This window comes from Myotis daubentonii, chromosome 15 (genome assembly GCF_963259705.1).
Source record: "Myotis daubentonii chromosome 15, mMyoDau2.1, whole genome shotgun sequence".
Classification (NCBI taxonomy): Eukaryota; Metazoa; Chordata; class Mammalia; order Chiroptera; family Vespertilionidae; genus Myotis; species Myotis daubentonii.
The window spans coordinates 3,221,841-3,248,375 of record NC_081854.1 but is presented as its reverse complement, the minus strand read 5'-3'; the positions used below and the strand labels follow the sequence as shown (position 1 = coordinate 3,248,375).

At 49.9% G+C, this 26,535-nt stretch overlaps 2 protein-coding genes across 5 annotated transcripts in view; both read right to left on the bottom strand.

Moving 5' to 3' along the window:
* LOC132216520 (leukocyte immunoglobulin-like receptor subfamily A member 6) overlaps positions 1-4,606 on the bottom strand; it is a 29,065-nt gene extending 24,459 nt beyond the window's left edge. The window contains 7 exon segments of the mRNA XM_059665773.1: positions 2,112-2,414; positions 2,665-2,961; positions 3,178-3,412; positions 3,414-3,484; positions 3,630-3,914; positions 4,095-4,130; positions 4,249-4,606. Of these exon segments, the coding sequence (XP_059521756.1) occupies positions 2,112-2,414; positions 2,665-2,961; positions 3,178-3,412; positions 3,414-3,484; positions 3,630-3,914; positions 4,095-4,130; positions 4,249-4,462 (1,441 nt within the window). The 5' untranslated portion in view covers positions 4,463-4,606.
* A 5,374-nt stretch (positions 4,607-9,980) lies between these two features.
* The window catches only part of LOC132216521 (leukocyte immunoglobulin-like receptor subfamily A member 5), a 17,833-nt gene continuing 1,278 nt past the window's right edge, over positions 9,981-26,535 (bottom strand). For 2 of the 4 annotated variants that reach the window (XM_059665774.1, XM_059665775.1), the window contains 6 exons: positions 26,371-26,535; positions 25,923-26,225; positions 13,105-13,401; positions 12,563-12,865; positions 10,374-10,424; positions 9,981-10,230 (listed from right to left, as the gene is read on the bottom strand). The exon at positions 26,371-26,535 is cut by the window's right edge and continues 120 nt beyond it. In XM_059665774.1, the coding sequence (XP_059521757.1) occupies positions 10,094-10,230; positions 10,374-10,424; positions 12,563-12,865; positions 13,105-13,401; positions 25,923-26,225; positions 26,371-26,535 (1,256 nt within the window). In that variant the 3' untranslated portion in view covers positions 9,981-10,093. Of the gene's footprint in view, positions 10,231-10,373; positions 10,425-12,562; positions 12,866-13,104; positions 13,402-20,469; positions 21,661-21,807; positions 21,859-25,922; positions 26,226-26,370 lie in introns of those variants that run through there. The other 2 variants (XM_059665777.1, XM_059665778.1) reach the window with 1 other exon arrangement.

The following is a 26,535-nucleotide window of genomic DNA, read 5'->3' as shown; positions in this document are numbered from 1 at the left end:
CTCCCCTTTCTCATGACCTAACTGCTACCAGTCCCTCCACGAACCCTTTCTCTGCTGGAGAAGGGTCCTGCCTGCTTTCATGGATTCTTTCAGGCTCCCTGGGAATTTTGAGTTTAGACTCTACTTTTGAGTCACTTTGGATCACAGTTTGGCTTTGCCTGGAGAATTGAGGATTGAGCAGAAATATGGGCTCACAATTTTGGAAATGGTGACTATTTATTTAAAATCCTCACCGGTGGATATTTTTTTCCATTGATATTCAAAGAGAGTAAAAGGGACAAGGGGATGGGGAGAGAGAGAGAGGAAGAGAAAAACATTGATGTGAGAGAGACACATGGATCAGTGCCTCCTGCACAAGGCCTGACAGGGGCCAGGGATCACACCTGTGACCCTTGACTGGGAATCAATCCCACGGCCCCGTGAGGCATGGGCTGATGCTCTAAGCACCGAGCCACAGCGGCCAGGACCATAATTAGTTATCCTAATCTATGTGCTCATTGTGGATTCTGTACCAGGGAAGCTAACTCATCTGCGTATGAGAGCTCATATTTTTGCAACAGCGAGGACCCAGGAGCCATGCATTTGGTCTCTACTATGTAGACATTCATATGTGTAAAACCTGAGCAATTATTGAGCTCTGAGTGTGGACAATTTTATGAACGAAACTACAGAATGCACCTGAAGTCAAATATAAACCATGTTAGCTCTGCTGGCACAGCCAGTGGGTTAGTGTCAAGCTGAGATCAGGAGATCACAGTTGGATTACTATTCAGGGGACATGCCCAGATTATGGGCTCCATCCCCTGTGTGGGGCGTTCAGGAGGCAGCTGACCAATGTTTCTCTCTCATCATTGATGTTTTTGTATCTCTCTCCCACTCCCTTCCTCTCTGAAGTCATTAGAAAATATTTTTAAAAATTAAATTTTTGTAGCATCTGTTATAAGAGACTTCATGTTAATAAGAAGTTACTCCTCATAATTAATACATAAATCTACTATAATCCCAACAAAAATAAGAATAAATCCATGTTTTTGAAGTCATAAATGTTTGCAGGTTAAAATTATATATGCAAGTATTGCCTACAAGTTTCCAGCAATAGAGCAATAATAGAGAAGTAAGCGCAGAAAATGAAGAGAGCAAACTTAATTTCACACAGAGTCTGGGTAGGAACCCTGGTTCCTCATGAGCCCTCCATGGTCCCACTGAATCTCAGGTGGGCACTGAGGGCCTGGGGGCCTCTAGGGGACACAGTGCCTTGCAGAGTGGTGCCCACAGGTGGGGACACTTCTCACAACAGCAGGGTGTCCAGTGGGTATGGCACTGTCACCCACAGCAGGTCCCACCTTGGCCAGAGCAGCCACCTCTTCTGCTCTGAAAAGGCTCAGGGACACACCTGTGAGGGTGAGGGCTTCCATCCAAGGGGCTCTGGAAATGAGCAGCAGAGGGAGGGTGCCCCTGTCTTCTCTCCACATCTCCGGCCTCTCCTCCTCCCTCAGCCTGAGCCCCAACATCTCCCTCTGCCCTGACCATCCCACCTGTCACCTGTATCACTTTCCCCTCTTAGGCCTGACTCTGTGGTGGGAGAGGGGTGAACCCTCAGAGCCCCTGGAGGCCTGTGGTCCCCCTGAAATGTCTCCTGGAATCCCTGCTCCCCTTCCCCGGACAGAAGCCTGTCCTCAATGTCAGGGGGGCATTAGGTCCTCTGAGAGACTCAGAACCTCCCGGGAGTGGTCTGTCTCCCTCTGAGCAGAGGGGACGCAGGGATTCATCAGCTGTGGGCATGGGCCCTGTGGGTGGGGTGCTGGGGTCCCAGAGGGTCCTGAGAAGGAGGACAGAAGGGGGTGAGAATCTGGGACTGACCCTGGAGTCCCCACCTCACTCAGATCCTCCTGCATCTGCCCTGGGGCCCCTCAGACCCTCCCACTGCCCACCTGGCACCTTCAGGATTCAGGGGAAGGGAAGGGGTGCATGTGGAGTTGGGGAGGGGCTCTGAAGAGCAAATGTCTTCTGGGTGACCATCCCTACTGCTCCCCCACTCCCTTCAGCCCCTTATCCTTCTGGGGACAGGACCCTGAGCTGACAGCTCAGCAGACAGGGTCAGGGGCCCTCACCTGAGACCAGGAGCTCCAGGGGCTCACTGGGATATGACAGCAGGAAGGGGGAGGAGTTCAGTGAGCTGTAGCACCTGTAGGTGCCCCCATGAGCTGAGGTCACAGGACTCATGGAGAACTCCGCCTGGAACTGCTGAGCTCGGTGCTTTGATGTAAGACGGTCGGGGGGACCAGCTGCCCCCTCCTTGGACAGAAGGAAAGTGTCTGTCAGGCTCCGTGACTGACACAGCAGGGTCACGTCATCTCCTGAGGCCACCCTGGGGCCTGGCTGCACCAACAGGGAGGGTCGGTAACCCAGCCATCCTAGAGACAGGGAAGGAGGGTGAGGGCTGCCTGCCAACCATGAAGTGACCTGAGAGTCACCAGGCCTCTCTCTGAGGACTCTCCTCTCTGACTCTGTTTCTCTGAGTCTCCCCTCTCCCCTCCCACCCCCTGTCTCTCTCAGTCTCTCTCCCTCCCTGGGGCCTGCACTGTCATTTTGGCCTCACCCCCTGAGACCCCAGCAGGGCCTGTGCAGAGTCTGGGTCTCTGACTGAACCCACTGGTTCCTCACCTGCCACCAGGATGTCCAGGGGGTCACTGGGGGCCGACCACTCAGAGGAGAGCCTGTATCCACCGTAGCATCTGTACCGGCCCCCGTGGGAGCTGCTCACAGTGTCCAGGGGGAAGTGGGCCTGAGAGAGCCCAGCCTGGGGCTGCAGGACAAGGCTCTGGGGGAGGTCCCGTCGCCCCTCCTTGTGCAGAGCGAATCTGTCATAGCCGACATCAGAGCGACACTGGAGGGTCAGGCTCTGTCCAGAGGCCACGATGGGGCCCTGCTGGCTCAGGAGGGAGGGCTTCTCAGACTCACCTGGGAAGACCAGACATGAGTTATAGGGGCTGCTCCTCCCATAAACACCCTCTCCTGATTGGCCCCCAGGTCTCACACTCTCTCTCTGTATCTCTGATCCAGTAGCCCTTGTGCTCCCCTCACCCCTACCTTCTCACATGGGGCTCCACTGTCAGCAAAAATGGCCACAGTGTATCCGGTGCCTCAATCGATAGATGGGACAATAATGGGACTCACCTGAGACCAGGAGCTTCAGGGCAACACTGGGGTGTGAGCACACCTGGGACCTGTTCCTGTAGCAGCCATAGCATCTGAACGTCCCCCTGTGGCTGGGGGTCACAGGGCCCACAGGGAACAAGGCCTGGGACCGGCCACTGGGCTGTGGCTGTGAGTCCAGGGTCCGGGAGAGCCTGTGATCTCCTTCCTTAGTCAGAAGGAATCTGTCAAATCTCTCCCATGAGCCACACGTTCAGGAGGGTCACGTTCCCTCCTGAGGTCACCACAGGGCTGGGCAGGGCTGAGAGGCTGGGTTTGCTGTAGAATCCTAGGAGAGGAGGAGGCAGCGTGTTAAATGAGCTCACACCTCCCTCACGTCCCCGAGGGCTGGGCTGTGAGAGGGAGACACCCTGAGAGCAGACCGCCTTCCTGAGGGCAGAGGCTGAGGCTGGGACCCCTGAGTGTCCTCTCACCTGTCACCACCAGCTCCAGGGGGTCACTGCGCTCTGACCAGCTATCAGGTCTGAGATAGTGACAGCGATATCTCCCAGCATCACGCTCTGTCATGTGTGGGATGGAGAACTTGGCCTTGTCCCCAGGCTCCAGTGGCTTCTCTATTTTCCATGGTGCCAGGCTTCCCTCTTTATCCAGATGGTACTCCTCAGCCCCTGGGGTCCCCTCACACCAGATGGTCACGGGGCTCCCCCAGGGGATCACAGGGCCTGGCTCAGCCCAGATGGTGGGCTTGGGGAGGGGCCCTGGAAGGAAACCAGTAGCTGTGTTCTAAGATATTTCGAACCCTCAGTCCCAGCTCTCAGCCCAGAATCTTCCCAGATGTTACTCGTCTGTTAGCTTAGAACACTGTCCTTCCCCAGCCTCCTGGTGGTGGCCCATGTCCCCAGTGAGGAGTGGGAGCTGGGACACCTGGACAGACTCACCTGCCTGCACTGGGGTCCTGAGGCCCACACTCAGCCCTGGAAGAGAGTCCCTGTGAGAGATTTGCCCTGAACCCTGAGCAGCACCCTCCTCCCCATGAGCCTCCTGAGTCCTGGGTCCTGACAGACCAGGGCTCCCCTCCGTCTCCCATCTCACCGAGGCAGAGCAGGGCTGTGAGGATGGGAGTCATGGCGTCTCCTCTCTTTGCACCCCGCTGTGCAGATGCAGGAGGACACAGTGTCCTGTAAACAGACAGACACACAGGGTGTGGCCCCTGGGAGGTTGGCCCTGCCTGTGACGGGGTTCTCACGTCAGCAGTCCCACAGAAAGGGGAACATTCACTTCCCAGAGGCTTGCATCTGGTTTCCATGGTGAAGCAGGAAATAGGCCCAGAGCCTCCTGAGACACCCCTTGCAGGTGAGGTGACCCAGGGCACATCCTTCCCTGTCAGAGCCTCCCCCACGAGGTCTCTTTCCTCCTCAGCCCGTCCATCAGCACCTCCCTGGGGTCCGCACCATGGACAGTGTCTTTGGGGCCCTGGAGACGCTTCAGGAAGTCCTGGGTCCCTGTGGCCTGCAGAGCTCAGATCAGCAGGGACCCTCCAACTGTGCAGCTCAGGGAGATGTCCCTGTGACAATGAGCACAGAGGAGAAATGCAGGAAAATTAGGGAAGGAAACACGTCACTTCTCCTGGCCCCGAGTGTGGCTTTCTTTCTATCATAGCTGCCCTCACGGACTTGTCTTTTTTTTTCTTAGCACAGCATCTGCCACACCGTCCTGGGGACAAGTTTCTGAGTCACTTTTTCCCTCCTCAGTGCGCCTTGTTTCCTGTGTTAAATTTTCCTCCTCATCCTGTGGTCCTGCTTCAAGCTTTAGGGGACACTGACTTAGATTAGAGTTCTGATTTTGACTGAAAACAGATGTTTATTTGTTGTTGTTGTTGTTGTTGCTATTTGCAGCCTACAAGATTCCCGATTTATTTACTTATTTTGAATAATTATTGTTGAGAATATTACAGATCTCACCTTTTATCTCCCTATTGCCCCATCCTCCTGGTCCCACCCTGCCCCAGGCCTTCATCATCTTATTACCTATGTCCATTTGTAATGCATAGATGCCTATAAGTTATTTGATTAATCTCTTCCTTACCCCCTCCTCCTTCCCTCTGAGATTCATCAGTCCATGCCTGTGGTTCTCTAATCTGTTCATTTTATTCATTAGATTCCTTGTTTATTTATTTTGATTTTTTAAAATATATTTTTATTGATTGAAGAGATGAAGGAAGAGGGAGAGAGAGATAGAAATATCCATGATGAGAGAGAATGATGGATCGGCTGCCTCCTGCAAGTCTCCCACTGGGGATTGAGCACACAGCCCAGGCATGTGCCCTTGACCAGAATTGAACCTGGGAACATTCAGTTTGCATGTCGAGGCTCTATCGACTGAGCCAAAATAAGCTAGGGCTTATTTTGATTTTTATATTCAATTATTGATGGGTACATATTTATTGCCATTTTATCATTCATATTTTTTTCTTCCCTCCTCCTCCTCCTCCTCCTCCTCCTCCTCCTCCTCCTCCTCCTCCTCCTTCTCCTCCTCCTCCTCCTCCTCCTCCTCCTCCTCCTCCTCCTCCTCCTCCTCCTCCTCCTCCTCCTCCTCCTTCTTCATCTTCTTCTTGACATTTCATATAATATTGGTTTGCTGGTAATGAACTGCATTAGGTTTTTCTTGTCTGTGAAGCTCTTTATCTGACCCTTAATTCTAAACGATAGTTTGCTGGGTAGTGTAATCTTGGTTGTGGGTACTTGCTATTCATCACTTTGACTATTTCTTGCCACTTCGTTCTGGTCTGCGAAGTTCATGTTGAGAAATCACCTGACAGTCATATGGGCAGTAGCTTGTAGGTAACTGCTTTTCTCTTACTGCTTTTAAGACTAGATCTTTGTCTTTAATCCTTGCTGTTTTAATTATGATGTGTCTTGGTGTGGGCCTCTTGGGGTTCCTCTTGCTTGGGACTCTCTGGGCTTCCTGGACTTGTAAGTCTATTTCTTTCACCAGGTAGGGGAAGATTCCTGTCACTGTTTATTGCAGCAGGTTTTCAATATCTTGCTCTGTCTCTTCTCCTTCTGGCACCTCCACAATGTGAATGTTGGCATGCTTGAAGTTCTCCCAGAAGCTCCTTAAACTGTCTTCATATATTTGGATTCTGTTTGCTGTTCTGATTGGGCATTTTATGCTCCCTCATAGTCCATACAGCTGATTTGGTCCTTGGCACCCTTTATTCTACTGTTGAATTCCCGTAACTGATTCTTTATTTCAGTTAGTGTATGTGTAATTTCTGACTGGTCCTTTTTCGTGTCTTTGACGTTCTCACTAAGATTCTTGAAATTCTCTTTAAGCCCTTTGAAGCTCTCATTAAGATCCTTGAGCAACTTTATAACCATTGTTTTGAACTCTGAATGTAGTAGTTTGTTTGCTTCCATTTCATTTAGATCTTTTTCTGGAGATTTCTTCTGTTCTTTCATTGGTGACATGATTCTTTCATTGGTGACTGCATTTTGGCTGCTTCCCTGCAGTTGTTTCTATGTATTAGGTAGAGCTGCTATGTCTCCTAGAATTGGGAGAGTGGCCTTGCGTATTAGGTGTCCTGCCGAGCCCAGTGGCTCAGCCTCTCCCCCACTGCGCCCCCAGTCACCTGAGCTGAGCACTCTATGTGCACCCCTGTGTTGGCTGTGTACAGTCTCACTGCAGTTGAGCCTTGATTGCTGTTGGCTTCACTGGGAGGAACTAACCTCCAGGCCCATTGGCTTTGTGCGCCAGCTGCGACTACAGTGGAAGAGCTGCTGTGCAGGAGACACCCCTATGGAGCAGGACTTGCTTCAGTGGGGCTTTGGTGCTCACTGAATCTGCCCCTTTAGTGTAGAGTTGTAATCTGATGTGGTCTGAAACTGTCCATTGGGTATACTGGCTCGGGAGCCTCCAGGGAGGTGCGAAGTCAGCCACTGCCTGGGCCACCTGACAGGAGCTACAGCGTGATCTGCAGATGGCTGCTACTTGTGTTGGGCTTGGAGGTGCCCAGAACATGTCAAGCTGTAAAGCCAGGCAGCTACTCATAGTGCCAAGCCTTGGCCTCTTGTTGGAAGGAATGGGGCACAGGGACACTAGCTGCTGCTTGTAGAGAGATTTAGGAAATCTGAGTCCTGAGCCAGGACAGGCCATTAATATGGAAAAGCCACTGCTAACAACTTGGGTGAGGCTGCAAAATGGGTGGGGTGGGGTTACCCCCAAAACAGTACTTTATAAAATGTTAAAGGGTCTTCTTTAAGAAGAAGGGAAAAAAGGTAAAAAATATGAACGACAAAATGGCAATAAATACTTATCCAGCAACAACTGAATGTAAAAATAAACATAAATGAACAAAGAATCTAGTGAACAAAAGAAACTGATGAATAAAATAGAACCAGAGGCCAGCTGGCATTGCTCAGTGGTTGAGCATCGACCTATTAACCAGGAGGTCACAGTTCCTGGTCGGAGAACATGCCTGGGTTGCGGGCTGAATGCCCAGTGTGTGGCATGCAGGGGGCCGCTGATCAATGATTCTCTCTCATCATTGATGTTTCTAACTCTCTCTCTCTCTCCCTTCCTCTCTGAAATAAATAAAAAAAATATATATTTTTAAAAAGAACCAGAGGCATGGAAACATGGAAGAGACTGATGACTCTCAGAAGAAAGGGGGTTGGTGGGGTCAGATAGAGATTAACCAAAGATCATATATGCATTACCTATGGACATGGACAATAAGGTGGTGAAGGCCTGGGATGGGGTGGGAAATGGGTAGAGGTACGTAATGGGGGAAAAAATAAGGGGACATCTATAATACTCTCAACAATAATGATTTTTAAAAATATGAACAATAAAATAGTCCTAAATACATATCTATCAATAATTCAATCTAAAAAAAAAATAAATGAACCTGCAGAACAGAAACAAACTCATTGATTCAGCGAACAAATTGGTGGTCCCCAAATGAGAGGGGACTAGGGGCTGGGTAAAAATGGTGAGGGGATTAAGAAGTACAAATTGGTTGTTACAGAATAGTCATGGGGATTTAAGTATAGCATAGGGGATATAGTCAGTATACTCTAATATCTATGTATGGTGTCCGATGGGTATAAGATTTATCAGGATGATCCCTTAGAAAATTATATAATGTCTAATCACCATGGTGTACACCTGAAACTAATATTGAATTGTGTGTCAACTGTACTTGAAAAAGAAAACATGATTAGAAATCTTTAATTACAGGTCAAAAGCTATTTAACAGAAAACTCCTACTTAAATAAGAGATGGTAAATCTTAAAATGTTTTAACTTATGAGCAAACATTAAAAGATTAATGGACTTGCTCAAGGGTTAGATCAAAGGACACCTGCCAGCAAAACCAGATGTATACAGCCATACACTCTTATCCCAAACAAAATCATTAAAGGGTATGTTGTGTGAATAAAGAATGTGTTGTTATTACTTAATAAAATTAGCTGATTGCTCTATAAATATTCAACAATATGATGCAACAGTGTGTTATAAAATTCATATTAGTTTTAAAAAAATATATTTTATTGATTTTTTACAGGGAGGAAGGAGGGGGTTAGAGAGCTAGAAACATCAATGAGAGAGAAACATCAATCAGCTGCCTCCTGCACACTCCCTACTGGGAATGTGCCCGCAACCAAGGCACATGCCTTTGACCGGAATCGAACCTGGGACCCTTCAGTCTGCAGGCCGACGCTGTATCCACTGAGCCAAACCAGTTAGGGCCATATTAGTTTTTTAAAACACTATATTAAATAGACACTGATCACATGTCCTTGAAATACATAAAGTCTGTACAAATTTGGAGACTCAACTGAACATTTATAAGATCAATGAAATGGGTGAAAAAAACTTTTAATAAGAGCAAATGACACAAATGCCTGGTCTAATATGTACAAGTTAGTACAAGTTATTCATCTCTCCCACAAGTGATGTTAAAACATTTCTCTGTGCATCTCATCTGGATGGGTTGGGAGCATGGTCTTGTGTTTTCATGGAAACTGTGCCCCAACCTTGAAGTAGAAACCATCTTTACACATAAACTAGAAAGGTCTTAGGAGCACCATGGGGCTATCAGTGTGGTGTTAAAGGTGTCCCACATCGGCTTGTACTGTTTTGTGAAAGTCAGTTTGTGTATGTCTTCCCAAGTCTGCCTGAGGACCTTACATGGGCTCTTGACCTTGGCCATGAAGGGGGCATATACACCAGAGAAAGTGGCAAGTGCCAGGAATCAGTGATTTTTATATTAAATTCATTGGAGTGCAATCGGTGAATAGCAGGACATAGGTTTCAAGTGTGTACATCTGTAACCCATCATCTGTGTCTTGCACTTTTTTGGACAATGGGGGTTTCAGAGGCAGTGCAGACCAGGGGACCCCTTCAAACAACCAGGTCTCCATCCCAAGGGGTGAGGTTGCTGCAGAAAGATCACAGGTGGCCTCTGAGGGCAGGTGAGGGGCGTGTGGAGTCCAGAGAGGGCGTTAGGACCTCCTTTGGGTTTCCCTCTTGCAGGATGGATTGTGCACCTTGTAGATTGAATACAATAGACAGCATGCTCTGGACTCGGAAGATGGGGACTCTGTGGGACACCAAGGTCCATGTAAATAGCAATTTAAAACAAAATACATTCCAGGAAATTGTAGGGAGGTGTGGGCCTGTATCTGCCAGGTGGGATAAATGCTAATTTCACCAAAATGAGGAAAGTCAGGAACCAGTCACAGGACTCACAGTGGTTAGGATGGAAGGGCCACAGTTCAAGGGCAGAAGGTCCAGACCTTGTCCCTGCATATGAGCGATGACTCCTCCACCTGCAAGGACTCCCAGACGGGTCCCTCAGCATATGTCCCACATTATCTTCCAGAACCTTCCCAAGATCCCCCTCTCTGAACCGTGCATTGTTCCCTCCATGTTCATGTCCTGGCGGCATCCTGGGTCTGCTCCTGGCTGTTTTGAGACCAAAAGAGCAGCACCCCGAGCACCAGCATGACCAATCCTGCCACGGCCAACCGGATGGCATTCCCCACAGTGTAGTCTTGCGGGTCGGAGGCTGGAAATTGTGGGAAAACAGGTCACAGAGGTCAGGGCAGGACAATGTCAAGCAGACCCTGGATTTCCACCTAGGCACCCCCTCCCCTTGACAGGACATGACCATCTGTGCTGAGCCCAAAACAGACAGTGTCTCCTACTCACCACTCTTGGGGTCTGAGTTGTTCTGTGATGAGCTGATGGTGTTGGCTGCTCCTGAGAACCAGATAGGAGTGGGGCTGTGTGAGGAGTTGATGCCACTCAAGCCCAGGGTCCCCATAGCTCTCCCCTTTCTCATGACCTAACTGCTACCAGTCCCCCCCACGAACCCTTTCTCTGCTGGAGAAGGGTCCTGCCTGCTTTCATGGATTCTTTCAGGCTCCCTGGGAATTTTGAGTTTAGACTCTACTTCTGAGTCACTTTGGATCACAGTTTGGCTTTGCCTGGAGAATTGAGGATTGAGCAGAAATATGTGCTCACAATTTGGAAAATGGTGACTATTTATTTAAAATCCTCACCGGTGGATATTTTTTCATTGATATTCAAAGAGTAAAAGGGACAAGGGGATGGGGAGAGAGGGAGAGGAAGAGAAAAACATTGATGGGAGAGAGACACATGGATCAGTGCCTCCTGCACAAGGCCTGACAGGGGCCAGGGATCACACCTGTGACCCTTGACTGGGAATCAATCCCACGGCCCCGTGAGGCATGGGCTGATGCTCTAAGCACCGAGCCACAGCGGCCAGGACCATAATTAGTTATCCTAATCTATGTGCTCATTGTGGATTCTGTACCAGGGAAGCTAACTCATCTGCGTATGAGAGCTCATATTTTTGCAACAGCGAGGACCCAGGAGCCACGCATTTGGTCTCTACTATGTAGACATTCATATATGTGAAACCTGAGCAATTATTGAGCTCTGAGTGTGGACAATTTTATGAATAAAACTACAGAATGCACCTGAAGTCAAATATTAACCATTTTACCCAGTCGGCACAGCCAGTGGTTTAGCGTCGACCGAAGAACAGGAGATGACAGTTCCATTCCTGTTCAGGGTACATGTTTGGGTTGTGGGTTCCATCCCCTGTGTGGGGCGTGCAGGAGGCAGCAGATCAATGATTCTCTCTCATCAATGATGTTTCTGTATCTCTCTCCCACCCCCTTTCTCTCTGAAATCAATAAAAATATATTTTTAAAAATTAACTTTTATAGCATCTTTTATAAGAAACTTCATGTTAATAAGAAGATACTCCGCATAATAAATACAGATTTACTATAATCCCAATAAGAATAAATGCATGTTTTTGATGTCATAAATGTTTGCAGGTTAAAATTATATATGCAAGTATTGCCTACAAGTTCCCAGGAAAAGAGCAATAATAGAGAGGTATGCACAGAAAATGCAGAGAGCAAACTTGAATTTCACACAATGTCGGGGTAGGAGCCCCTAGTTCCTCATGAGCCCTCCATGTTCCCCCTGAGTCTCAGGTGGGCACTGAGGGCCTGGAGGCCTCCAGTTGAACACAGGGCCTTGCAGAGTGGTGCCCACAAGTGGGGACACTTCTCACTACAGCAGTGGGGATGGCACCGTCACCCACAGCAGGTCCCACCTTGGGCAGAGCAGCCACCTGTCCTGCTCTGAGAAGGATCAGGGACCCCACCAGTGTGGTGAGGGCTTCCATCCAAGGGGCTTTGGAAATGAGCAGCTGAGAGAGTGTCCCCTGTCCTCTCTCTACCTCTCTGGCCTCTGCTCCTCCCTCAGACTGGGCCCCAACATCTCCCTCTGCCATGACCACCCACCTGTCACTTCTCCCACTTAGGCCTGACTCCTTGGGGTGTGGGGAGAATCCTCAGAGACCTTGGAACCCAGTACTTCCCTGAAATGTCTCCCGGACTCCTGGCCCCCCTCGGACACAAGTCTCTCTCCGAGTGGGGGGTGGTGGTGGGATGCTAGATCCTCTAAGAGACTAAGAACTTCCCTGGGGTGGACAGTGCTCCCTCTGAGCAAAGGGGACCCAGGATTGACCAACTGTGGACATGGTCCCTGTTGTTGGGGAGTCAGGGTACCAGAGGGTCTTGGGAAGGAGGACAAAGTGTGAGATTCTGGGGCCAACCCTGGGCTCCCCACCTCACTCAGACTCCTCCTGCATCAGCCCTCAGACCCTCACACTGCCCACGTGGTACCTTCTGGACCAGGTGATGGGGAGGGCTAAGCATGGGGCGGAGGGTCTCTGAGTGTCAGATCACCTCTGGGTGATGATCCCCAGAGCCCCTCCCTCCCTTTCAAGCCCATAATCCTTCTGAGGCCAGGACCCTGAGCTGACAGCTCAGCAGAAAGGGCCGTGGGTTCCTCACCTGAGACCTGGAGCTCCAGGGGCTCACTGGGGAGTGACAGCAGGAAGGGGGAGGTGCTGCGTGAGCTGTAGCACCTGTAGGTGCCCCCATGGGCTGAGGTCACAGGGCTCATGGAGAACTCTGCCTGGAACTGCTGAGCTTGGTGCTTTGATGTAAGATGCAGGGGGGGATCGGCGGCCCCCTCCTTGGACAGAAGGAACGTGTCCCTCGGGCTCTGTGACTGACACAGCAGGGTCATGCTCTCTCCTGAGACCACCTTGGGGCCTGGATGCACCACGAGGGAGGGTCTGTCACGCAGCCACCCTAGAGAGAGGGAGGGAGGGTGAGGGCTGCTTGCTAACTGTGTTGTGACCTGAGAGTCACCAGGCCTCTCTCTCTGTCTGTCTCGGTTTCTCTGAGCCTCCCCCTCTCCCCTCCTACCCCCTGCCTCTCTGTCTCTCTACCCCCCTGGGCCCTGCACTGTCATTCTGGCCTCACCCCCTGAGACCCCCAGCACGGCCTGTGCAGAGTCTGGTCCCTGAGTGAACCCACTGGCTCCTTACCTTCCACCAGGATGTCCAGGGGGTCACTGGGGGCCGACCACTCAGAGGAGAGGTTGTATCCACCGTAGCATCTGTACCGACCCCCGTGGGAGCTGCTCACAGTGTCCAGGGGGAAGTGGGCCTGAGAGAGCCCAGCCTGGGGCTGCAGGACAAGGCTCTGGGCGAGGTCCCATCCCCCCTCCTTGTGCAGAGCGAATCTGTCATAGCCGCCATCAGAGCGACACTGGAGGGTCAGGCTCTGTCCAGAGGCCACGATGGGGCCCTGCTGGCTCAGGAGGGAGGGCTTCCCAGAGGCACCTGGGGAGACCAGACATGAATTACAGGAGCTGCTCCTCCCATAACCCCTTCTCCTGGCCTGGCCCCCAGGTCTCACTGTCTCTCTCTGTGTCTCTGATCCAGTAGCCCCTGTGCTTCCCTCCCCTTCCCCTCTCACATAGGGCTCCCCTCACAACAAAGATGCCCATATGTGTCTGGTGCCACAATCCATGGATGGAACAATAATTGGACTCACCTGGGACCAGGAGCTCCAGGGGGTCACTGGAGTTTGAGCACACGTGGGGGCTGTTCCTGTAACAGCCATAGCATCTGAAGGTCCACCTGTGGCTGGAGTTCACTGGGCCCAAAGGGAACAGGGCCTGGAACTTCCTGCTGGGCTGTGGCTGTGAGTCCAGGGTCCAGGAGAGCCTGTGATCTCCTTCCTTAGTCAGAATGAACCTGGCAAATCCCTGCCCTGAGCCACACTGGAGGGTCACGTTCCCTCCTGAGGTCACCACAGGGCTGGGCAGGGCTGAGAGGCTGGGTTTGCTGTAGGATCCTAGGAGAGGAGGAGGCAGCGTGTTAAATGGGGCTCACACCTCCCTCATGTCCCCCAGGGCTGGGCTGTGCGAGGGAGACACCCTGAGAACAGACCCCCTTCCTGAGGGCAGGGTCTGAGGCTGAGACCCCTGAGTATCCTCTCACCTGACACCACCAGCTCCAGGGGGTCACTGCGCTCTGACCAGCCTGCAGGGCTGTGGTAGAGACAGCGATATATCCCTGCATAACGCTCTGTGATGTGTGTGAGGGAGAACTTGGCCTTGTCCCTGGGCTCCAGTGGCTTCTCTCTTTTCCATGGTGTTGGGCTTCCCTCTTTCTCCAGACGGTACTGCTCAGTCCCTGGGGTCCCCTCACACCAGATGGTCACGGGGCTCCCAGAAGGGATCACAGGGCCTGGTTCAGCCTTGATGGTGGGTTTGGGGAGGGGCCCTGAAAGGAAGCCAGTAGCTGGGTTCTAAGACATTCCCACTCTCAGCCCCAGCTTTCAGGCCAGAACCTTCCAAAGTGTTCCCCATCTGTCAGCCCAGAATTGCTGTTCTCCATCCCCAGCTGCCTGTGGTGTGGCCCCTCATCCCCATGCAGGAGTGGGACCTGGCACACCTGGGAGACTCACCTGCCTGCACTGGGGTCCTGAGGCCCACACTCAGCCATGGAAGAGAGTCCCTGTGAGAGATTTGCCCTGAACCCTGAGCAGCACCCTCCTCCCCATGAGCCTCCTGAGTCCTGGGGTCCTGACAGACCAGGGCTCCCCAACCCGTTCCATCTCACCAAGGCAGAGCAGGGCCATGAGGGTGGGAGTCATGGTGTCTCCTCTCTTTACACCCCGCTGTGCAGGTGCTGGAGGACACAGTGTCCTAAGAACAGACAGACACACAGGGTGTGGCCACTGGGAGGCTGGCCCTCCCTGTGACGAGGTTCTCACCTCAGCAGCCCCACAGAAAGGGGAACATTCACTTCGCTTCCCAAAGGCCCGCATCTGGTTTCCCGCATCTATTTCCTGGTGAAGCAGGAAATAGACCCTCAGCCTCCTGAGACGCCCCTTGCAGGTGAGGTGACCCAGGCACGTCCTTCCCTGACAGAGCCTTCCCCACGGGGTCTCCCTCCTCCTCAGCCCGTCCATCAGCACCTCCCTGGGGTCCTCACCATGGACAGTGCCACCCGGGCCCTGGAGACGCGTCAGGAAGACGTGGGTCCCTGTGGCTTGAAGAGTTCAGATCAGCAGGGACACGCTCACCCTCCAACTGTGCCGCTCAGGGCGATGTCACTGTGACAGTGAGCACAGAGGGGAAGTGCTGGGAAATAAGGGAAGGAAACATGTGCCTTTTCTTGGCTCCAGAGTGTGGCTTTGTTGCTATCAGCCACCTCCTTCTTTTTGTTTTTTTCTTAGCCATAGCATCTACAGCACCTTCCTGGGGACAAGCTTCTGAGGCAATTTTCCTCCTCAGTGCCCCTTGTTTCCTGTGTTCAAGTCTCCTCCTCATCCTGTGGTCCAGCCTTCAATCTTTAGGGGACACTGATTTGGGTTGGAGTTCTGATTTTGACTTAAAACAGACCGATATTTATTTATATTTTTGTTTGTTTGTTTGTTTGTTTATTTTTTTGTTGCTTACAAGAGACCCATTTTATTTTTTTGAAATGCTTATTGTTGAAAGTATTACAGATATCACCTTTTTTCTCCCTATTCTGCCCCTCCACCCAGTTCCTGCCCTTCCCAGGCCTTCATCACCCTATCATCTGTGTCCTCTGGTAATGCATATATGCCTACAAGTTTCTTTGTTTAATCTCTTCCTGACCACCTCCCCCTTCCTTCTGAAATTTATCAGCCCATGTTTCTGGTTCTCCTTTATTCTCATCAGTTTATTTTGTTCATTAGATTCCTTGATTGGTTATTTTGATTTTTTGATCAATTTTTGCTAGATATGTATTTATTACCATTTTCTTGTTTCTTCTTCTTCTTCTTCTTCTTCTTCTTCTTCTTCTTCTTCTTCTTCTTCTTCTTCTTCTTCTTCTTCTTCTTCTTTTTCTTCTTCTTCTTCTTCTTCTTCTTCTTCTTCTTCTTCTTCTTCTTCTTCTTCTTCTTCTTCTTCTTCCTCCTCCTCCTCCTCCTCCTCCTCCTCCTCCTCCTCCTCCTCCTCCTCCTCCTCCTCTTGCCATTTCATATTGGTTTGTTGGTGACGAACTGCTGTAACCTTTTCTTCTCTGTGAAGCTCTTTATCTGACCCTCAATTCTAAATGATAGCTTTGCTGGGTAGTGTCATCCTGGTTGTGGGTCCTTGCCTTGCATCACTTTGAATATTTCATGCCACTTCCTTCTGGTCTGCAAAGTTTGTGTTGAGAAATCAGCTGACCGTGGTATATGCGGTATCTTTTAGGTAACTGCTTTTCTTACTGCTTTTAAGATTATATCTTTGTCTTTAACCCTTGGTGTTTTCATTATGATGTGTCTTGGTGTGGGCCTCCCGGGGTGGTTCCTCTTGCTTGGGACTCTGTAATTACTGGGTGTGTAAGTCTATTTCTTTCCCCAGGTAGGGGAAGATTTCTGTCACTGTATTTTCCAAAAGGTTTTCAATATCTTTGCTCTGTCTCTTCTCCTTCTGGCTCCTCCATAATGTGAACGTTGGTACCCTTGAATTTGTCCCAGAGGCTCCTTACACTATCTTCATATTTTTAGATTCTCTTTGCTTTTCTGATTGGGCGTTTTACTCTTCCTCATATTCCAAATTGCTGATTTAATTCTTGGCATCCTGTATTCTAATGTTGAATCCCTCTAAATGATTCTTTATTTCAGTTAGTGTATGTGTAATTTCTGACTGGTTCTTTTTCATGTCTTTGATGTTCTAAGATTCTTGAAATTCTCATTTAGCCCCTTGAAGCTCACATTAAGATCCCTGAGCAACCTTATAGCCATTGTTTTGAACTCTGTATGTAGGAGTTTGTTTGCTTCCATTTCATTAAGTTCTTTTTCTGGAGATTTCTTCCTTTCTTTCATAGGGGACATGTTTTGTTGTGTCTGCATTTTGGCTGCTTCCCTCTGCTTGTTTCTATGTACTATTTAGAGCTGCCATGTGCCCTATAATTGGTAGGGTGGCCTTGTATAATACATGTCCTGTAGGGCCCAGTGGCTCAGCCTCCCCAGTTACCTGAGCTGGGCACTCTAGGTGTGCCCATGTGTGGGCTGTGTGCACTGTCTTGTTGTAGTTGAGAGTTGATTGCTATTGGCATCACTAGGAGGAATTCACCTCCAGGCCAATTGGTTGTGAGGACCAGATGTGACTATATTGGAGGAGCTGCTGTGCAGGAGGCACTCCTATGGAGCAGGACTTGCTTCAGTGGGGCTTTGGTACTCACTGAGTCTGCCCCTTTAGTGTGTCTCTGGTGGATGTGTAGAGTTGTAATCTGTTATTGTCTGAAGCTGTTCACTGGGAACAGTCATTCTGGGGCCTCCAGAGAGGTGTAAAGTCAGGTACTTCCTGGGGCACTTGAGAGGAGCTACAGAGTAATCTGCAGATGGCTGCTATCTGTGTTGGGCTTGGAAGTGCCCAGGAGAGGCCAAGCCATGAAGCCAGGCAGGGTGCCGCTAGTGCCAAGCCTTGGGTCTCTTATTGAGTGTTATGGGGCACAGGGACACCAGCTGCTGCTTCTTTGAGGGATTTTAGGAAAGTCTGAGTCCTGAACCAGGACAGGACATTCTTAGGGAAAAAGCTGTTGCAAACACCTTAGGTGGGGCTGCGAAAGGGGTGGGGCAGGGTTACCCCGAAAACAGTATTTTATGAAACGTTAAAGGACCTTCTGGTAGAAGAAGAAGAAGAAGAAGAAGAAGAAGAAGAAGAAGAAGAAGAAGAAGAAGAAGAAGGTGGAGGAGGAGGAGGAGGAGGAGGAGGAGGAGGAGGAGGAGGAATAAATATGACTGATAAAATGGCAATAAATTGGTATCCATCAACAATTGAATCTAAAGATCAAAATAAATGTACAAGCCGAATGGATACAAAGTCATAGATTCATAGACCAAATTGGTTCTCACCAGATGAGTGGGGAGTGGGGCCTGGGTGAAAAAGGTGAGTGGATTAAGAAGTACAAATTGCCCTGGCTGGTTTGGCTCAGTGGATAGAGCCTCGCCCTGCAGACGGAAGGGTCCCAGTTTTGATTCCAGTCAAGGTCACAATCCCCAGGAGAGAACGTGCAGGAGGCAACCAATCAATGATTCTCTCTCAGCATTGATGTTTCTCTCTCTCCCTCTCCCTTCCTGTCTGAAATCAATAAAAATATATATTTTTTAAAAAGATGTACAAATTGAATGGATGTAAGTACATCATAGGGAACATAGTCAATAATATTCCAATATCTATGTATGGTGTCCAATGGGTATAAGATTTACCAGGATGATCACTTAAAACATTATATAATGTCTAATCACCATGGTGTACTCCTGAAACTAATGTTGAATTGTATGTCAACTGTAGTTGAAAAATAAAAAATGATTTAAAATCTTTAATTAAAGGTTAAAAGCTACTTAACAGAAAACTCCTACTTAAATAAGAGGTGGTAACTATTAAAATGTTTTCACTTATTACCAAACATTAAAAGATTAATGGACTGGCTCAAAAGTTAGATCAAAGGACACCTGCCAATAAAACCAAATGTATGCAGCCATACAGTCTGATCTCAAACTAAATCATTAAAAGGTATGTTGTATGAATAACGAATGTGTTGTTATTATTTAATAAAATCAGCTGATTGCTATATAAATATTCAACAATATGATGCAATAATGTGTTATAAAATTCATTTTAGTTTTTAAAATACTATATTAAACACACAGTCATCACATGTGCTTGAAATACATAAAGTCTGTACATAATTGGAGACTCAACTGAACATTTATAAGATAAAAGAAATGGGTGAAAAAAAACTTTTTTTAATAAGAGCGAATGACACAAATGCCTGGTCTAGTAGTTCAAATGATTAATCTTTATATTATTTATATTAATAAATATGGATAAAGTTATTTGTAATGTATAACTAAGGTAATATAAATAACAGGGAAAAATTCGAGTGTTTAAGACTAATATTGTACCTACAATATTTAAGTTATTAGGCTAAATAGATAGTCCCTTTACATCTGTTCAAACTGCTCTCCTGTACATTATGTACCCTGAGTAGGTTGCAATTTAATTAGCAATCAACCCTAAAAAGATATGAAAAGTCTCCAACCAGCCTGAAATAAGTGATATGCTAAATCAGAAAATAGGTGCTTGAATTTATGCATTATTAAGAAAGAGAATGATGGACTAACATCAAAACTTGGAGGCTGTCAGAGAGGCAGAGTAGACATCCTGGAGGCATCAGCAGGAGGGCAGAATAAGCGATTTCTACAATCACACCTGAATTCCGCATCAATTTTGCCAACCACCCACAGATGAGGGTTCCCTTGTGCAAGTCTGGGAGTCTAGTAGAGAAGTTAAAGCCTTTGGCTTGAGAACAAAAATTGAGGATAGACACCTTAAAGAGGATATGAAGACCAGTTTCCTTTGGAACCAACCCCAATCTGGAACTACTCCTGGCATGTGACCTAAAACCACCACCTGATGGTGGTGAACGCGATCTCTGACATCACCCCACATCCACGATGCTGGGCTTCATGCCAATTCACATTCTAGGGCCATTGTGGGTCAGAAGCTCTCTTGGGTTCAGATCAAATTCTGAAATGCATTTCAGGCCATATGCTTCCTTCAGAGCCAGAGTTTCTCACCTGGAAAGACTCACTGTGGGACTGGACTCAGGTGAGGCTTATCAGGCAGGCGAAGTCATGAGTTTGGAAAACACAATGATCACATGGGAAGGGCTTGCTGCACGTGATCAGCAACCACTTAGTGGTAGATGTGTCACTCATGCAGGGTGTGGCTTTCCCCCCTAGTTCATTTCCACCCCACTAACTTGTGTGGGGAATAATGAGGGTCATAGAACAGAAATGCTCTATGTGTGAGTAGTGACCAGTAGATTTATGAGTCATCAAAGGAACATGGAGAAGCAGGTGGCCATGATTCCAGAAGACTCCGTGGTTTCCATCCTGAACAAAACCACTCAACACTTCCCAACTTGTAATCATCATGGATTTCCTGGAATTCCTTTATTTCATTTATTTGTGGGGTTTAACTTAGGTGTACATTCCTAAATAATACACAATGTCTCCTTTTCTTAAAGTCTCCTCTTTAATATTGGGTAAATGGAATAATCCTAAAAACATCGTTTTATAATCATCTACATGTATTAGTTATTATATGTGATGATGGATATACATGACCCTTGCAATTTCAAGTTGTGCATTTTGATTCATATATACTATTTGATAATTTTTAAATACAGGACACCAAAATGTCTCTTTTCTTGTGCATACAATCTTATGGTGCTTTTTTTGGGGGGGGGTGGGTTAATAAGAATAACTCTTGTCAATGTCCTTGTGCGTGATGCACATGTGCACATTTTCTCTAGGGCATGTGCTTAAAGACAGAGCTGTGTGTCTCTAACTAGATGAGTGTCATGTAGTCTCTGAATTGATGAATATAATTGGCACTCCTACTAGTAATGCCGTAGGATTCTATGGACTCACGATTCTCTCCCACAACTGATAGTAAACCATTCATTTGTGCATCTCATCTGGATGGGTTGGGAGCATGGTCTTGTGTTTTCATGGAAACTGTGCCCCAACCTTGAAGTAGAAACCATCATTACACATCAGCTAGAAGGGACTTAGGAGCACCGTGGGGCTATCAGTGTGGTGTTATAGGTGTCCCACATGGGCTTGTACTGTTTTGTGAAAGTCAGTTTGTGTATCGCTTCCCAAGTCTGTGTAAGGACCTTACATGGGCACTTGACCTTAACCATGAAGGGGGCATGTATACCAGAGAAATTGGCAAAAGCCATGAATCAGGGTTTTTATATTAAATTTATTGGAGTGCCATCTGTGAATAACATGACATAGGTTTCAAGTGTGCACGTCTGTAACCCATCATCTGTGTCTTGCACTGTGTTTTGGACATTAGGGTTTTCAGAGGCAGCTCAGACCAGGCGACCCCTTCAAACAACCAGGTCTACATCCCAAGGGGTGAAGTTTCTGCAGAAAGTACACAGGTGGCCTCCGAGGCCAGGTGAGGGGCGTGTGGAGTCCAGAGAGGGCGTTAGGGCCTCCTATGGGTTTACCTCTTGCAGGATGGATTGTGCACCTTGTAGATTGATTCCAATAGACGGCATTCTCTGGTCTCAGGAGATGGCGACTCCATACAGACATGAAGTTCCGTGTGGTTAGAAATAAATGAAAACATATTCCATGCAAGCGTAGGGAGGTGTGGACCTGTACCTGCCATGTGGGATAAATGCTAATTTCACCAAAATGGGGAAAGTCAGAACCAGTCACAGGACTCACAGGGGCCGGGAGGGAAAGGACCACAGTCCAAGGGCAGAAGGTCCAGACCTTGTCCCTGCACATGAGCGATGACTCCTCCACCTGCAAGGAGCCGCAGGCAGGTCCCTCAGCATATGTCCCACGTTATCTTCCAGAACCTTCCCAAGATCCCCCTCTCTGAACCATGCATTGTTCCCTCCATGTTCACGTCCTGGCTGCATCCTGGGTCTGTTTCTAGTTCTTTCGAGACCAAAAGAGCAGCAACCCGAGTGCCACCAGGACCAATCCAGCCACGCCCATCCGGATGGCATTCTCCACGGTGTAGTCTTGGGAGTGGGAGGCTGGGGATTGTGGGAAAACAGGTCACAGAGGTCAGGGCAGGACAAAGTAACCCCAGGACCCTGGATGTCCACCCAGGTCACCGACCTCCTCTTGACTGGACATGACCATCTGGGCTGAGCCAATAACAGAGAGTGTCTCCTACTCACCACTCTTGGGGTCTGAGTTGTTCTGTGAGGGGCTGATGGTGTCGGCTGCTCCTGAGAACCAGAAAGAATTGGGCTGTGTGAGGTGTTGATTCCACTCAAGCCCAGTGTCCCCAGAGATCTCCCCTTTCTCATGACCTAACTGCTACCAGTCCCTCCACGAACCCCTTCTCTGTTGGAGAAGGGTCCTGTCTGCTTTCATGGATTCTTTCAAGCTCCCTCGGAATTTTGAGTCTAGACTTTGCTTCTGAGTCACTTTGGAGCACCTTGGCTTTGCCCAGAGAATCCAGGATGGGAGAGAAACATGCTTTCTCATTATAGACAATAGCTACTATTCATTTATTTATTTACATATTTATATATTTATTTAAGTCCTCAGTGGAGGATATTTTTTTTCATTGATGTGCAGAGAAATTAGAGTGGAGGAAGGTAGGAGGGAGGAGAGGGGGAGAGAGAGAGACAGAAAGAGAAAGAGATGTGAGAGAGACACATCGATTGGTTGCCCCCTGCGTAAGCCTTGACAGGGGCTGAGGATCAAGCCTGTGACCCTTGACTGGGAATCAAACCCACAGGCCTGTAGTGCATGGGCCGATGCTCTAACCACTAGACAACCACGGCCAGGGCAGGGCCATGATTAGTGTTTCTGATCTCTCTGCTTATTGTAAAATTCTGTACCACGGAAGCTGACTCATCTGGGTATAAGAGCTTATATTTATGCAACAGTTGAGGATGGTTTCAAATATACATTCGTGTATATATGTAGACCTTGAGCAATTCTTGAGCTATGAGTGTGGACAATTTTATAAATAAAATTACAAAATGCATCTGAACTCAAAAATTAACATTTTGAGCCCAGCCAGTATAGCTCAGTGGTTGAGCGTCCACCTATGAACTTGGTTAGATTCCTGGTCAGGGCATATGCCTAGGTTGTGGGCTCGATCCCCTGTGTGGGGCATTCAGGAGGCAGCAGATCAATGATTCTCTCTCATATTTCTCTCCCACGCCCTTCCTCTCTGAACTCAATAAAAACATATTTTAAAAAATTAACTTTTTGAAGCATCTTTTATAAGAAACTTCCTGTTAACAAGAAGTTATTCCTCATAATAAATACATAGATTTAATATAATCCCAATTAAAATAAGAATGAACCCATGTTTTTAAAGTCATAAATATTTGCAGGTTAAAATTATATATGCAACTATTACCTACAAGTTCCCAGCAAAAGAGCAATAATAGAGAGGTATGCATAGAAAATGCAGAGAGAAAGCATGAATTTCTCATAGAGTCTGAGCAGGACCCCCCTAGTTTATCCTGAGCCTCCCAAGGTCCCCGTGAGTCTCAGGTGAGCCCTGACGGACTGGAGGCCTCCAGGGGACTCAGGGGCCTTGCAGAGTGGTGCCCACAGGTGGAGACACTTCTCACTAGAGCAGGATGTTCAATGGGGATGGCACTGTCCCCCACAGCAGGTCCCACCTTGACCAGAGCAGCCACCTGTCCTGCTCTGAGAAGCTCAGGGCCCCCACGTGTGTGGGTGAGGGCTTCCATCCAAGGGGCTCTGGAAATGAGCAGCCGAGGGAGTGTCCCCTCTCCTCTCTCCACCTTTCCCGGCCTCTCCACTCCCATCAGCCCAGCCATCGTCCCTGTGTTACAAGCCAGGCCTGGGCACCAAAGGCTGCCAACCTGGCCTGCTCTCCATATCCCACTCCACACACTCTCTACCTGCTTAGGGACCGGGTGCCAGGTGAACTATGCAGGGCTGCTGGCTTTTAGTGGAAAACCCCACAGATTCTGTGTGGAGCCAGGAGGAGCTGAGATGCTAAGTGGTTGTTTCCCAATCTTTGGCGTCTCCATAACATGGTGGCTCCTCTTGCTGAGCTGAGCCCCCAGGCCTGGTGGATAATCAGTGTACCTGCCCCCTGACCCCCTCAGATTTTCAATCCCTACAAGGTCACAGTGACTGGGAGCAGCAGGACAGGCGCAGAGAGGCCGCACCCAGAGCAGGTCTAGGACAAGCCAGGTGTGAGGTGCCCCAGGAAGTCAGAAATGAAAGCGCCCCTGCAGGTCATGGCAGGCAGCCCCCTTGTTCAGAGGGAAAGGTTCTCAGAGTTCACCTCCCAGGAGAGCTGAGTCCACACACACTCAGCCCCATTTCCCGGGGTCCCGCCTGTGGGATGTCCTCCTGGGAGCAGGGATGCTTTGGTCTGAGGTGGAGCCACCAGAAGACAGGGGGCGGGGCCTCTGTCTGGTCACATCAGTCTAACTCACTTCCTCTTGGCTTCACGCTAGTAGTGCCGCCTCCCTTCCTGACTGCAGGGATGGGCTGTCCCAGGGTAGGGAGGTCCCTTCCTGTGTCCACCCTTTCCCAGATGACCCTCCTCTGTGGAACCACCCAGTGCTCCACCTACTTCCATCACATCTCAGACTTAGCTGGGGACAGAGACAGGGATGACCTTGGAGCCCAGAGAGGACAGGACAGGGCTGCTCACCTGAGACCAGGAGCTCGGGGGCCAGACACAGGACCAAATCCATGACCTCAGGGAGCACTGAGACCCCTCTGCCAGGAAATCCCCCCTTCACAATGAGCCAAGGTCAAAGGGGTGAGGGGTAGGGCTGCCTTCTCATGACACTCCCCCAGCCTGTGCCCCAATCTCTACCTCTGCCATGACCACCCCACCTGTCACTTGCCTCGCTTCCCCTCTAAGGCCAGACTCCATGGGAGGAGGAGGGGTGAATCCTCAGAGACGCTGGAGCCCGGTTTTTCACAGAAATATTTTCGAGACTGCCACCCTGCTGGGCCACAAGGCCTGCCCTCCCCACCTCACTCAGACCCCTCTTACACCTGCCCTGTGACTACTAAGGATCTCCCAGTGCCCACCTGGCACCATCTGGACCTAGGTGAGGGATAGGACTGAGCAGGGGGAGGAGGATCTCTGAGGGGCACATCTCTTGTGGGCAGCCATCCCTAGAGCCCCTCCCTCCCTTTCAGTTCATAGTTCTTCGGGGGACAGGACCCTGAGCTGACAGCTCAGCAGACAGGGTCAGGGGCCCTCACCTGAGACCTGGAGCGCCAGGGCCTCACTGGGGAGTGACAGCAGGAAGGGGGAGGAGCTGTGTGAGCTGTAGCACCTGTAGGTGCCCCCGTGGGCTGAGGTCACAGGACTCATGGAGAACTCTGCCTGGTACTGCCGACCTCGATGCTCTGATCTCAGACGCAGGGGGGGATCGGCTGCCCCCTCCTTGGACAGAAGGAACGTGTCCCTCGGGCTCTGTGACTGACACAGCAGGGTCACGTTCTCTCCTGAGGCCACCCTGGGGCCTGGCTGCACCAAGAGGGAGGGTCTGTCCTGCAGGTGTCCTAGAGAGAGGGAGGGAGGGTGAGGGCTTCCCGCCCACCTTGTTGTGAGAGTCACCAGGCCTCTCTCTGAGGACTCTCATCTCTGTCTGTCTCTGTTTCTCTGAGTCTCCCCTCTCCCCTCCCACCCCCTGTCTCTCTCTGTCTCTCTCCCTCCCTGGGCCCTGCACTGCCATTCTGGCCTCACCCCCTGAGACCCCCAGCAGGGCCTGTGCAGAGTCTGGTCCCTGACTGAACCCCCGGGCTCCTCACCTGCCACCAGGATGTCCAGGGCGTCACTGGCCACTGACCACTCAGAGGAGAGCCTGTATCCACCATGGCATCTGTACCGGCCCCCGTGGGAGCTGCTCACAGTGTCCAGGGGGAAGTAGGCCTGAGAGAGCCCAGCCTGGGGCTGCAGGACAAGGCTCTGGGGGAGGTCCCATCCCCCCTCCTTGTGCAGAGCAAATCTGTCATAGCCGACATCAGAGCGACACTGGAGGGTCAGGCTCTGTCCAGCGGCCATAATGGGGCCCTGCTGGCTCAGGAGAGAGGGCTTCCCAGAGGCACCTGGGGAGACCAGACCTGAATTACAGGGGCTGCTCCTCCCATAACCCCCTTCTCCTGGCCTGGCCCCCAGGTCTCACTGTCTCTTTCTGTGTCTCTGGCCCAAAAACCCCTGTGCTTTCCTCACCCCATTCTCTCCCATAGGACTCCCCTCAATGAAAAATAAGCCAATAATGTGTCTGGCGCCTCAATCTATTGATGAGACAATAATGGGACTCACCTGGGACCAGGAGCTCCAGGAGGTCACTGGGGTGTGAGCACACATGGGGGCTGTTCCTGGAACAGCCATAGCATCTGAACATCCACCTGTGGCTGAAGGTCACGGGGCCCACAGGGAACAGGGCCTGGGACTGGCCATTGGGGTAAATGTGTAAGTCCAGGGCCCAGGAGAGCCTGTGATCTCCTTCCTTAGTCAGAAGGAACCTGCCAAATCCCTGCCCTGAGCCACACTGGAGGGTCACGTTCCCTCCTGAGGTCACGACAGGGCTGGGCAGGGCTGAGAGCCTGGGTTTGCTGTAGAATCCTAGGAGAGGAGGAGACAGTATGTTAAATGGGCTCACACCTTCCGCATGTCTCCCAGGGCTGGGCTGTGAGAGGGAGACACCCTGAGAGCAGACCCCCTTCCTGAGGGCAGGGCCTGAGGCTGGGACCCCTGAGTGTCCTCTCACCTGTCACCACCAGCTCCAGGGGGTCACTGCGCTCTGACCAGCCAGTGGGGCTGTGATAGTAACAGCGATATGTCCTTGCATCATACTCTGTCATGTGTGGGATGGAGAAGTTGGCCCTGTCCCCGGGATCCTGTGGCTTCTGTCTTTTCCATGGTGCTGGGCTTC